At 33.4% G+C, this 14648-nt stretch overlaps 1 protein-coding gene across 6 annotated transcripts in view; it reads left to right on the top strand.

Moving 5' to 3' along the window:
• Positions 1-1451: 1451 nt before the first annotated feature.
• The window catches only part of LOC128229981 (RNA-binding protein Musashi homolog 2-like), an 82125-nt gene continuing 68928 nt past the window's right edge, over positions 1452-14648 (top strand). For all 6 annotated transcript variants that reach the window (XM_052941935.1, XM_052941931.1, XM_052941929.1 and 3 more), the window contains exons 1-5: positions 1452-1608; positions 1758-1798; positions 2028-2109; positions 8445-8529; positions 10582-10623. In XM_052941935.1, coding sequence (XP_052797895.1) covers positions 1541-1608; positions 1758-1798; positions 2028-2109; positions 8445-8529; positions 10582-10623 — 318 coding nt within the window. In that variant the 5' untranslated portion in view covers positions 1452-1540. The remainder of the gene's footprint in view (positions 1609-1757; positions 1799-2027; positions 2110-8444; positions 8530-10581; positions 10624-14648) is intronic.

Raw genomic sequence — 14648 nt, 5'->3', positions numbered from 1 at the left:
GTGCCACCCCGGGGCGGATAAAAGGACCATTATTCTTTGAATAAGCTAAAAACCTACAAATAAAATATGAGATAAAAGTTTTATTGCTGAGTTCGCCCATGTTCTTAGCGGGTTGCGTCCTTTTGAATGGACAAAATGTAATTAAATTCCCTTAATTCCTTCATGCACCGGAGAGCATCGCTACCGAATGAGTAGAGCTAACGGAAAAATGCTTTTAAAGATTAAACAAGATTTGACTTGACAAATCATTTCATTTTTAGTGTTATTTTAAATAACTTTATATTTTATGACTCGCCTCAAGATTGAACCCGTTAATAGTCTTAGAAACCATCAGACATGCCAGAAACATGTCAGCGTTAGCAGCAGCAGCAGCAACAGCAGCAGGAACAACACCGCCAATTGTGTAGTACAAAACATAAGTATACCATGCGATTAATTATGAATAGATTCCTTTCATAGAATTATACTAACATTGCTGAAATTTAAATTTGGAAGATCTTTTAATGGCTTGAATTCTGTATATTCTGACTATAACTAGGTGATTGTGTATTACACGATTTTAAGAAAGCGCGAAGCAAAACGTAATAGTTCGTTATATGCATTATCAAATATTATAAAATCGGATAGTATAATAGAATAGTTTTTTAGTGTTTTATGCATTTCACCATTTTGGAAATTGAATTTATGTTTAAGCACATTTTATTCGTGAAAATGAATTCCCCAGCTTTTGACAGACCAAATAACCCGATTTGGTGTTCGAAAGTGTTGGATAAGATAAGATAATTGGTCTTAAAAAGATTATTAATAATGCAATGGTTTGCGATTGAATTGGAGTTGTTCCCCTTTGATAAAGTTAACCCACATAAAAATGTGTTTAGTTGTGAAATATTATTCGGTTGAATTTTCTGTTTCAACTTATAAATCGGGGTGAAATAATTTTTGAGGAGTTTTCTTGCATACTGGTTGCAACAAAAGTTCAGAAAATGATAACTTGTATGGGAATTAAACTACAATAATACTCGAAGAAAAATGTTAAAGACTGAATGGAAATGTCATTATAAACATATAAATTAAATTTATCCGTTCTCAGCCGTGTTGCTTTAATAGATCAATAAGAAGCCAGTGTTTATATTACTATTTAGAAATACAAAAGAGCTATTAGACTCTTCTATTCAACAATGTTGCTATTTTTACTACTTCTTCTGAGAAGGCGGGGCTTCAGTACACTTTGTTTACGTATGTAAGAAAAGAGGCGTGATATTCGTATGCTAATTTATACATAAGATATCGTTAGATATGTTTATGTTCTCCGAATGACGTCAGAGGATACCGTTATCGGTTGCTTAGTAACTTTAACTCTGACCAATCGGAGCGAGGAAAGTGCTGTCAATCATACTACGTTCGCGCCTAAGCGGGACGCGCCAAGTGCCCACCCACGAAAACAGAAATAGATGGTTAATTTCTAGTAGTCTTACCCACGTGTGTTTAGATTTTCATTTGTGCTGTGTAGTTGTTAGGTTTAGTGTAGATTCTTAACATTATGAAGATGGAGTCTAATGGACCAAACTCACCTACGAACGGAACGGAGGAAATTCCCAACGATCCAGGGTAAGTCGCGTTTAATTGTCAACGAAATTAGTACTACTCATAGGTTAAATTGAAGATACTTTGATCGTGCCGACTTTGACATTTAGGTCACTGATTTTCGGTTCAAAATGGCTCTTTGTTTTCATGTATATTTTATATTACCGTTGCAGGAAGATGTTTATAGGAGGCTTAAGCTGGCAGACGACTGCAGGTAAAGTGTTACTTTGATTTGCACCTGCCTTACGCGATAATTGCCCGGTATACATGTATTGTTTACATGCGTTAATTAGAGAAAACGCCGCGAGAGTATTCGGATTGTTCGCTTGTTATCGTTGATTTTCTTTTGCCGTACAGTGCTATATGTTACTATTTGTAAGCGGTTAATAACTTTTGCCATCGGTAAATGTTTATAAAATGTTTTTTTTTCTTCTATTTTTCAGAAAAGCTAAAGGAGCATTTTGGAGACTATGGTGAAATTAAAGAAGCTATGGTTATGAAGGATCCTACTACAAAGCGCTCAAGGTGTGTGTTAAAATGCTCATAATATTGTGTGGTTATTATTTTGCAAAATTATGGGAAAATGCACAAAAATGAGGAATTGTGTATTTTTACTATTATGGATATAAGAGTATATTTGAGGGTCACGTAAGTTGTAGAAATAGCATCATAGACTAGATGAAATAGATAAATCAGATGAAGTAGATACTAGCAATGTTAATTGTATAGAAAAAATATAGTCAATTTAAATGTTTAACATGCATGAAATAGCATAGTTAACTATTAACATCATTTCGAATTGGTAGGATATAATGTCAATGCCAAACTAACTTATGAACAAAAAAAAATTTATGGCAATAAAATAATATGCTAATGATTATGAATTTATTCCCCATAAAATTTCTGTTTTCAAACTCCAGAGCTCTAACTCAACAACAAGCTAAAATCAATCCATTTAATGTCTCGGTTGTATGCCCAAGTCCTGTGTCATAAAACCACATTAATGATAGCCTTCATACCCCAATAAATATCCCCTCAATGACTATTTTATCTGACCAGAATGAAAGGCTGAAAAGGCAGTGTAGGACATGGCCAGAGTAACATTATAAAGCCCAGTTTACACATTGCTGTGAAAGGCATTGATTAGCTGCAGTGTAAAAGCAAGTGTTGCCCTCGGGGAATTTCCTCTCAAAAAAGTGTCCAATCTCCTAGCCATGAACTGATAAAATCCTACAATTTTCCCCTGACTTTCTTGCCTTTGCTTTTCTGGTATGTAATTTTGTGATCAATAAGTGTAGCAGGGCCACCAAAAAATGCTGATAACATCAAAAATCTGTCAAATTTGTATGTAAATAATGTAAGTCTGTTTTCACAAGCTTTTTATATAAAAACAGTTGATATTTGCGACTATAGATGCTGTAACCATGATTAAGGGGAATAATAATATAGGCTCCTATAAAAAGGTTTTATGTGAAATTGCTTGTCTAGGAAGTCAGTTGTTTTCCTGGAAGATTGTGCCAGAAATGAAATCTGTTTAAAGTACTGTCAGTTTTCCTGTGGTTTGTTTCATGAATGCCAAGGATTTTGAGTATGATTATCATACGTGCAAAGCTTGGCATTTTCCCCGACCTCTCAAATTTTTGCTGGCGCTAAATTACTATGATGGAGCAGTAAATTTATGTGCTCAGAACAAGCACTAAAGTAAAATACTATTTCAGACAGTATAAAATTACCTCCAAACGATTGTGCGTTTGTTTGTTTGTTTGTTTTAATGATGATGAGGTTCCCCAATTTCCAGTTGCAAAGAAATATATTACTATTCTCACTTTGAAATGAAGTAAAAAACAACACAAGGTATTTTAGTCTTTCACCTTAAAATGATGAAGAAATATCTAATGATGAATATCAGTTTTCACAAATCGATACTGTAATGTAAATTGTCATTACTGATATTGTTAGATGTAAAGCCTGTCCTTATAATTTGTTTTTCTGATCGTGTAAAGACAAAAGCTCACTGTTATAAAAATCAACGATTGTCAGGCACTTTGCATGCTAGCCATGATCACGATCAAAATCGGCTTGATGAAGTCATGAGAAAACATCCATAATAAATGAACTAGGCATATTTACAGTCGTCACCGATACTTTGATGTTTGTTTGTAGGATTTGGCTCACCGGTCACGAAACAAGAAATTTAAATAAGCCCCTGTGAGTTGCACTGTATCGGTTCGATGGCCATTAATGCTGGTCTGCTTGGTACTATTGTGCCTTTAATTGGAGTCGAGACTGATTTACTTGGGGTTTAAGACGAAAATGTTGGGTATTCAGTTACAGATTTTGTACGATTTTATTAGCGGGTATGATGAGTCAGTCCCCTGTATATATATATATTTTGTGCGAAATTTGTTGAAGTGTCAAGGTCATTTAAGGCGCTTAATTAATTTCTTAAGATTATGCAAGAAAAAAGTAATTGCAGAAACAGCGTTTGTAACACACAGTTAACATTGATGATTAAGTGCTGCGTGGCACCAGTTTTATGTTCATGTACCTGGCGGTTTACATTCGTCAGTTATAACTTCTACGAGTTTTTATTCAATTTCATGAAACTTTGCTGCAATGTAAAATTGTGCATTTCTCTATTTATGTGCAAGTGCACTGCTGACTGAAGTAAAGACTTAAACAAGGGCGTACCATCACGAATGTCACTTGAACAGATTTCATCAATCACTTATCAAAAATTGTTTAATGTATGTCTCGAGTGCATATCAATAAGAAAATAATTTTTTTTGCAAAATCTTGATATTTTCTTACAATGAGGAATTGTCACCTCTGATTTATAGCATTTTGCCTGCAAGTGAAATCAAGGTGCAAGGTGTTTTTACCAAAGCATGGCAGATCGCTCCAAATTAAAGAATTGAAGAAAAGACTTTAATTTCAAGTGGAGACGATGTTTGCTTAGTGAGTAAGCTATAACACTAGCACTTGAACATTCCGTCATCACTAGCAAAAAGCCTACCTTACTTTGTGTTTCATGGGTAATCTTATCTGGCAAACCATACCTTTGGAGTCCTTGGCAAATCTTTAATGCTTTTGCTTTCCTTTATCTGATATTTTTTTGGGTATGAAAACAGATCTGATAATTGGATCATGATTATTCACTCAAATCTCACAAACTTTTAAAATGTTGCCATTAATTTTTGTCCTTTCGTGTCAGGCCTTCCGTTGAACCACCCATGTTTATTTCATGAGAATCCGAACAAAAGTACATTGTTATGCTTTAAGAGGTAAAATACCTCTGTATCATGACAGAAAAAGGCAATATACATTCAGTTGGTTTTTATATGAAATTGAAACATATTACTCTTGTTTTATTACGAAATTATAAATATTCAGCATAATTCTTTCAATTGTTGGTATTATTATATGATATCTTTTTGATGGGCCCAGGATCAATTCACATAGTTTGGACTGAATATCGCAACAAACACTTTTTGGGAGGGGGGAAGGTCGGGTTAGGGTATCCTTGAGCTAGTATTCCTAGGTTTGAACATATTCGAAAAACACTTTTAAACAAATCATATTCTTTGGCATAAGTGACTTGATTTTCTATGATAAGAATATGTTTTGCTTCTTGCCATACATGTACATGTATGTCTGGGGTTTGCATGCAATATGGTGGTAATGTTAACGTCCTATAAATATACAGAAGGAACACCCTAAATATTCAAAAGGAATGCTCTAAATATACAGAAGGAATGCCTTAAATATGCAGAAGGAATGCCCTGAATATACATAAGTAACGCCCTAAATATACAGAAGTAACGCCCTAAATATACAGAAGTAACGCCCTAAATATACATAAACGCTCTGAATATACAGACAGAATGCCCTAAATATACAGGAATAACATCAGTCTTTGGAACAACCCTCAAACTGCGCTTTAGGTTTAACTAAGGCCAATTGTTCATCACAGCAATCATGGAAATAGCTTCCACTGTACAAATGTATCATCATGCTCAGTATGTATGTTGAATGTTACATTCATGTTAACAAGTTTCTTTTATGAGAGTCATGTATTAGTTTTCCAAGGCCTTTCATACAGATTGTTCTCTGGTTGAAATGTTTTGTTACTCCCGATCTGGCCAGACACTAATGCTTTTTACTTGCAAGTTCCATGCTTCTCTGACACATACTATAAGTTCATTAGACATTTTGCAGCAGTTATTTTGAGCCTATCAGATATTCCAGGAATGTCTCAAGATGAACCCTGTTTAATATAACATAAAAATTATGAAAACAACAACAACAGCAACAAAAACAATAAATAAAAACATGCAACATCTTTAACTCTTGAGCATGTTACAACAAGTAGCATCTGATTTTCTCATTGCAGAAATAAATAAAAAAAAATTATTTAACAATGTAAGTTCAAAATGTTTCATAAAGCTGCACTTAGGCAGTTTACTGAACAATTGAGATCTGTTATATTGTGAGTTGTCTTATATGATGGAATTTAAGGCACTGATGCCACCATGGGCTGAATCCGAGACCAAAAAAATTAAAGGGTAAAAACTTTCAATTAGTGAGCGTGCAGCTTTAAGCCATAATGGGGGGGGGGGACATACCAAAGAACAAGGCACATTGTATATACATTGTTAAATGGTTGTTTTTATCAGTGTTTTTTTAGCTGTTGAGAATTAAGTGCAGATTGATGTGAATTTTTGCATTCACAAACTAACTGCACAAGAATGCATTTGTTGGGCGATATCGACTATGACGTTTTTCAATTATTTATCAAACGACTAGCTTTTAATGTATTAAAGCCCACTTACTTTGTAGTAATACTTTCGATCATGTCCTTGTTTTAAATTAACCTTTGCCAAGCAACATTGAAGAGTAATGCCCCTTCCTCTTCTGATTTCAAAGCTGAAAATTGATCTTATCATTAGGAAATGTACACAGTCGATCTCGAACGAAACGGTAAATTTCACTCTTAATACGTTGAACAAACAATGTCCATTCTAATTAAAAGCGTGTAAATAGCGATGATAAGATAAAAATATTGAGGGTAGAAAAACGTGTATAATAAATGATTGCGTACATTAAACATTTCATGACAGATTGCTTTGAAAGCATTCAATTTTAGCACCAAATAATGTTATAGAAATTCATGTCTTTATTGATGATTTTAATTGGCATGATTGAATTGTAGGCCTTATTGAAGCAGGCTTCTTTAATGTCATAAATTTAAATACCTTTATGATTGACAAGTCAGCTGTTTGAAAAGTACCGTTTTTACTCTAATAATCTAAAATTTCTTGTAATAATAACAAGATGGAACTAAGTAAAAATTGTAAAAATTTAAACAATTTTTGAAGGTTTTAAAGCTGAGAGAATAATAACACAATTTTTCATATAAAATGCAGAAAGAAGTCAAGTCAGACTTTCCCACCCCCTTGAAACTCCCACACCCCTTTCTCTCTTATTCCAGGCTTTCTGTGGGTTTCATTGCAAATCTTTCAATAGTCCTTTTTTATGTTTTTGAAGCTGTACTTTATTAATTACTGCTGATATCCATCCTTTATAGTAGCAATAGCTCCCAATATCCACCCAGAAAAGTACCAATTACTGCCAATATCCATCCTGAAAATTATTGATTCCTGCCGATATACATCCAGTTGCTGCCGATATCTATCCTGAAAATCATCGATTGCTGCCGATATCTATCCTGAAAATTATTGATTACTGCCAATATCCATCCTGAAAATTATTGATTCCTGCCGATATACATCCAGTTGCTGCCGATATCTATCCTGAAAATCATCGATTGCTGCCGATATCCATCCTGAAAAGTATCGATTGCTGCCAACATCCATCTTTAAAAGCATCAATTGCTGCTGATATCCATTCTTAAAAGTGTGGCTATCTTTTTTTACTTAAATGGTATGGTTCACAAGTCCTGCTGGCATTTAGTACTTTATATTGAAATTTTGCAATGGTTACATATGTATTTTAGAAGCTACATGTAACCATGACCTGGTATTTGGACATATCCTTAAATTGTTCATAATCGGTGATCAGAAATAGCACAAGCCCGAACGTACCACGGGCATGTTAAACTTTTTTCGGTTTTGTTACATGTTTATATATTCAGACTTGTTCAAGAAAATCTTACTATTGTTATGAACATACAGTCATCAGGATTGGCCAATTTTGGTCACTCGCAGCATAATGTCATGAATATTGAATAAGATCATGAAGGATATTCTAAAAATGAACGTATGACACGGAACTTGGTTGAAAGTATACTTCAGAGAATTTTCTTGGTCTTTTAAACCAAGTATGGTAATTGTAAAAGAATGGGCCATAATAGTCCTTACATAAATGATATCAAAGAATGTAAATAATTTTTGAATTCCTTGGTAGAAAGGAGATTCAATAGAGTTGTTTTGCCATTCTTTGTATATACAATATATATGAAAGAATACCTTACTTACAAATATTTGTTTTGGCAAAGGTGATCATAGATTTTTATAGGCGTGCTTTGGAGTTTAAATTAATTCATTTAGCCAGTGACACACATTTCGAACTTTTTTTAAAATGTATTGATGCACTGTTTGCGCAAGAGAAATCCTCAGACAAAAATAACTGGATTTTTTCCGTTTAGTCAGTACTTATCATTTAACAAAGATGCCTATTCAGAAAGTTTGTATTTAAAGAGTGTTAAATTGAATGCCCTTTGAATGCATATGTAAAATTGAATACCCTGTGTATGCATATGTAAAATTGAATGCCCTGTGAATGCATATGTAAAATTGAATGCCCCAGTGTATGCATATGTTACTTTTGTTTATTTTCAGGGGGTTTGGTTTTGTAACCTACAAAGATCCTGTTAGTGTAGACAAATGTTTAGAAAACGGACCTCATATATTGGATGGGAAACAGGTATATATTCAAATCAACTAATCTTTATTAGCTGTGCAGTATGGCGACGCTTTCTAGTGGTATAGGTGTCTGCCTCTAGTGTTATAGGGTTTGGGGGTTTGAACCCCATTAGAGATTCGTTTTCTCGGCCTCTCTGATTAAACACCAGTTCTTGTTTCTACTGAGGAAGCCAATAGATCATAAAAATCTTCTTATATATTGCCTTTGAATTGATCTTATATCATTTAGTACATTGTATTAACTAAACTGTACAAGAAATTAAAATATTATCATCAAATTTGGTAATAAGGGTTGACACATCTTCCTGAAAGTTGCAAGGTTCCAGTCATAAATCTGTACCATGGAATTTATGGTACAGCATGAACTGTAAAATATGTAATTTAAAATGAAATACAATTGCAGTCACTGATTATAATTGTTCTGCTTAAACTAGAAATAGACTGGTTTTATTGGGTTATGATTCATATGGTAAATTTCAGGAAGATTGTTAGACTGAGTAATTGCATATAACAATGTTTTATTTGATTTTGATGTCTGATTGTAACAGCATAATGATATATTTCAGACTATTCACATTTCTACTTCCAAGAAAATGCAAACAATTTCATGCCAGGAGTATGTAACTTTAAGGAAATCTGGACATGTAGAAAATTCTAGTGTTTCATTGTCCAGATGGTTTAAAGATGTTTGTTTGTATTTTGTGGGAAAGTGGGTTGTTGATATTTTATTTCACAGGAATAGTCACTCACTTCCTATTTTTTGGTCTAAATAGGTCCTTAACCCTGTTTTTATGACCCATAGTACTTTAAACCCCAGTAATAATACCAACCAATGTAAATATGTAAATATGCACATGTCGAATGTGATAGGTGATTGTGTACCCTCGACATTTTTACGATGTTTATGGTCATGATAAGACGATCTCTATTCTGTCCTTGATTATCAATAACTGACCTCTAACTTCAGTTATGTATATGAAGCACGAGTTTTTAGCACATAACTGTCAAATATTAGACTTTTCATTGCAGAATTTCATGCTGGTTTCCAGTGGTTTTTGACAGTTTTCAATGTTTATTGCCCCTTTCTATCCAAATATGAACACCCTAGTTTATTAGTTGGGAAGAAGGTCAAACAAGCAATGTATTTGCTGTTGTAAATTACTTATTCTAACTGTTTGTTAGGTTTTTGTTTGGTGAAGTTTGTTTATTGTAATTGATTATGGGTAAAAGTACACACAATTTTTACACCTGTGCAATAGTCTCGAAATATCCATTGAACCAATGCGGATGAAAGGAGTTTGTCCATTATTAACTTTCCAGTTTTCAAATACGCACAGGAAGGGGGGCTAAAGTTTTCTCAAACACCTCATGTTTACTTATTTATTCAATAATATGAAATAACAGTTACATCACAAAGGGTGAAGTTCGATTTTGTATTTACCGATGTTTGCTGACTTCTAAGGGTTAGCGAATACGAAAAGAGGGCGGCACAATCTTTTGTTCTCGTCACCATTCAAGCTTCCATCTACAAACTAAAATATAGAGGCTGCTTTCTAAAAATGTGTCAGTCAATGGCGTGCTAATATTTGCGAGGTATTTAGCATAAAAGCTCTCCCTGTCCATACCAGTTCATGATTCAAACTCGAAAACTTGTTTCTCAAGTTTTTTTCATAAGGCCGTTTGCAATCAGAGTGACAGCTAATGTCATAAAGGAATAAGTAATCACTGGAGTGCAAATATTTTATGCAGCTGACCCATCGTTTTGAGACCTGTAAATCTTGTATTGTACATTGCTATAAGTGATAGATTTCTTACTGCGCTATACGGTATTCTATCACTAATTAGGACTAGTTTTGACGTGGTGAAAGTTTTTCGTTCAAGTTACTGGATTTATTTTGTTTGAACAGGCAGCTTTTCTGAACGGACAAATTGTTTGCATTTTCTTGTTTGGCGAGTTCAGAGTTAGGGTTTAATTGAATTTTATTGAATTTTGTGCTCAGTTTCATAAAATTATCGAAGCATAATGGAAAACTTGTACTACGTTTATCCTCAGGTGGACCCCAAAGTTGCGTTTCCCAGGAAAGCACAGCCAAAGGTAAGTGTTTTCTTCCGTATTATTTTCTATATGTTTAGATATTTTATCACAAAATCATATCTTTTATTGAAACCTTTAAGGTGAAACATTTACATGTACGATTTTTGATGTTTAACATCTGTGTTTATCAATGTTTATATGAACTGTATAATAATATGGTAATGATGATATTATAATACTGGCATTCGCCTTGTACAAAGATTTTATGCTGAAATGCCTTAGGTACAGGTCTTTAAGATCACTACACAAAAGCCTTAAGACTTGTTTATGGCTAATTAATAGAATTGGATATAGACATTACAACCCTTTATTGCATAATAACAGACAACGATGATGGTAAAATTGTATATTTATACATAAATTAATGTATACTCAACTTTACGGTAAGGTGAACTTCAAAAGAAGTCGAATGAATCAGTGCACGTTTTTACATTGAATATTTCTTATGCTTTTCATCCTTTGACAAAAAACATCAGCTCAGCCAAAATGTACATGACTGTGTCAACAGTTTAATGTTTATATTTCTTAAGTCTAAGTCGTTATATTCATGATTTCTTATTTAATCAAGCGAAAATGAGTGTAGACCATCTATTTTCTCACCAAACAAATTGGATACACGATGCGTCACAGTTAAGTTTTTCTATTGTGATGTTAAAGATTTATGATGATATTGAGGTTTTACCAAAAAATATTTTATTTATTTATCTCTTAAATTTTTTTTAATTCTTGGACAGAAGTTTTTTTAAGTTTCAGATCTTATACATTATACATTGCAAATGTTAACAATCGGTTTATTTTGAAGTTCAGAGAATTCATCTTTTTGACATAATCATTTGTAAATGTCTATAATACCTCCAAACTCTTAATGACCAAATATTGAAAGGAATTTTAAGCTTAACAAGAGTAAAAATTTGAGCAATTATGAAAATATTGCATAATGTTGGCTGTAAACATACATGTATGTGTGAGAGTTTCCATTGAGAACAAATAGAGTTTTTATGTTGTAATGTTCCCTTTATGAAAGTTACCATTCATTAAGTTTGTTTTTGTTTCTGCTTAACTTAGTGTTCTGTAACCTCCTATTGTCCTGAGTGACCCTTTGCAAACAGATTAGTTCAGCAGTAAATAATATTTGTGTAGTGGGATTATTTTAAATGCTTTTTGAATAGACATCTAAAATTTAGATGGAAAACACTATTAGTAAAAAGTTTCATCCACATGTAATATTGTTCTTTTAGTCAACATGCCATTTTTAATCCTTTGGACACAAATGTCAAGGTTCTGATGTCAAGGCCGTAAAACATTTTTCCTTTTTGTAAACTTATATATTCTCTTTCATGAAAAGTTTCATGTTTAAAATAATGAGGTTAAAATACTTTTGAAAAAGAATTGAAACAAGTACATTGTGTCAAAAAGTAGAAAACCACCATCACTACATCAACATGCCATAGTTTTCCTTAAACTTAAGCAAAATAATTGTATTACATGTAAATTATATCCTAAAATAGAAATGGTTCTTTCCGAAGCATCATGTGAACTAAGAAATGATGAATGTTCATGGGACTTTCCATGTGATGAATGCTTATAGATGCTAATGCATCATATGGGGTATACGTTTCTGCATTTCCTTGGGGAACGTGCTGTATCGTACATGGCAATCTTTAACTAAAATGTATGATGTTGTTATGTAAAAAAAGCTTTTAATTGCTCCTGCCTTTAAAAGATAATTTTTGCAGAAATTTGATGTCTGATGCTTAATCCCAATTTCATGTTTCTAAGGTGACTTTAAATTAATTGCTAGATTTTCATCCCCAATTTCATTTCATCTGCCCCTTTTAATTTTATTGACTCAAATAAAAATGTTGGACTGAGGTCTGTATTTGAGTTTATTCATACCTGCGGTGTCAATGCATAACATTCTCATGTAAAAAAGGAGAATAATTATGAGCAGCTAGTTATCATGGTTTTTCTAGAAACACATGTATATGGTCGATCCTTTATGCAATTAAAAAATCATGAACACATATTCAATGGCCTTATGCATAGCAAGGGCTCAGAGGATAAAACAGATCCAACAACATATACAAAGTACAAGTGATATACATCTGTATTGCATTATAAGATCTCGAATAAGATATAATTCAAGATTCTTGACAATACTTTGCAGTTGTATGAGAATTGTTAAGATACCTCAGGTGACCTATTCCAGGCAGAGGGAATTCAGTTCCTACAGATCTGAGTGATTCTAAACAAAAGTCAACGTCAGAAAATGCAGGTGCCTCAGGGGATATGAAATGGCTGTGAGGCCACTGTTCGTTATACAATTTTATTGCTACGCACGTCTATATTTTTCTGAAGACGGTACTCTCCGGGAAGAGACACTGGATTTTTATTCCGGACATGACTGCTTTTCCAATATCGTCTCTTGTTTTTCACCCCCGAAAACTCATCTAATGCGGAATTGATTTTTGTCTTCGTGGAAGCTAGGTTCGTAACAAGATGTGACGTTTATAGAATCGAGACTAACATGAATAGAGCCAGCATACTTTCCGCTTTGTGTTCGTATGTTAGAATCCCATTTGTCAAGATTAATTAAATCTTATGGGTTTGCACAGCTAAATTAAATATCATTTTATCAATTTTCCTATAACCAGTCATGGCCTGAATCTCGTGAGCGCAGTGTTTGCTAGTTTTTAGGCTTTAAGGCTTTTGGCTCAGTTTGGGCAATCACGTTATCTCGTGAATTGTGTGACCAAAGGCAGAAATTCCTCCAGAGTTTGGAAGATAGCGGGAAAACAACGGATGTCTTGTATACACAGCTTAAGTGGACACGTTTAATTATAGAGTATGGATTTCGGAGAGATCAATTTCGTTGACATGTGCCTATGTTTGGGGTCAGTCTGAAACCGGCTTAACATCGAACCAAGTGAAATCAGATGCCCCATTATTTGATAGATTATAGTACGTTTGAATCTTGTTTGACAATTTTTCACGCAGTGGAGACTTCGACAACTTTGTTAAATGTACTGCTAGGGTTTTTTGACATTTAGATGATGAATAGATATATAAATAAACAGTTGTTTGATTAAACACAAAAACAGGTTTATGAAAAGAAGTATACAATATAGAATGATGTTAATGACTTTTCTTAGTTCAGTTATGATATGAATGTTGTTTTAAGGATGTTATACACTTCATTTTTTAGGGTATACCTGTCATTTCATTTCGGTCACAATGTATATAAAACAGATGATGTTTATTTTCGTATTAACCTGTACTGGAAATTGACATGATGTGGGTTTATACTGCACGCGATGACAATTGACTCCATCCTTAACAATGCATTGATGAGTCAGTATAATAAAAATTAGATGATGTAATTATGTAAGTTGGATAATGTTTTTGTTCATCAAATATTATTATTTGTCTTTGTAAATTGGCAATGGAATTAAATAAACTTTTTTTGGATGAATTTTTCCTTTGTTGCCTAATGCAAGAACTCACTAACTGCCTTTATTTCTATATGCAGTTATTGAGTTGTTGCACTAGAGTGACAACATATATTTTTATTTTTTTTATCTCCTCATGATCTGATAAAATAACTGTATGGAAAGAGTCTTCATCCTGATTTGAACCCAAAGAAATTGGAAATGGATGTTAAATCTCTCTTTCAAATTTACGAATTTATCAGGCTTAAATTTTCATCTCAACAGCCAAAGCAATTCCTTAAGTGTGTGATAAAGTCCCATCATTGGGATGTTTTTTCTGCGTAAAAATTGGAACAATACTTCACAAAATACGATTAACGATGGTGCAGTGTCTTTCTAAATTTGATTTTCAGCTGCCTTCAATTTTGGAACAAGAAAATGGGGTATTGATTTCTATCTCAGAGACTTTCAGGAGATGTTAAGGAACTATTGAGGGCACATAGAATTTAATCTGATAGACATGTAAGGGCAATAAAATATCTTTGCTATTTGGAGGACCAGTAGGTTTTTTAAGGAAATCTTTTCACACTGATTTGG

The sequence above is a fragment of the Mya arenaria genome, chromosome 4, assembly GCF_026914265.1.
Source record: "Mya arenaria isolate MELC-2E11 chromosome 4, ASM2691426v1".
Classification (NCBI taxonomy): domain Eukaryota; kingdom Metazoa; phylum Mollusca; class Bivalvia; order Myida; family Myidae; genus Mya; species Mya arenaria.
This window is presented reverse-complemented; position numbering and strand designations above follow the sequence as displayed.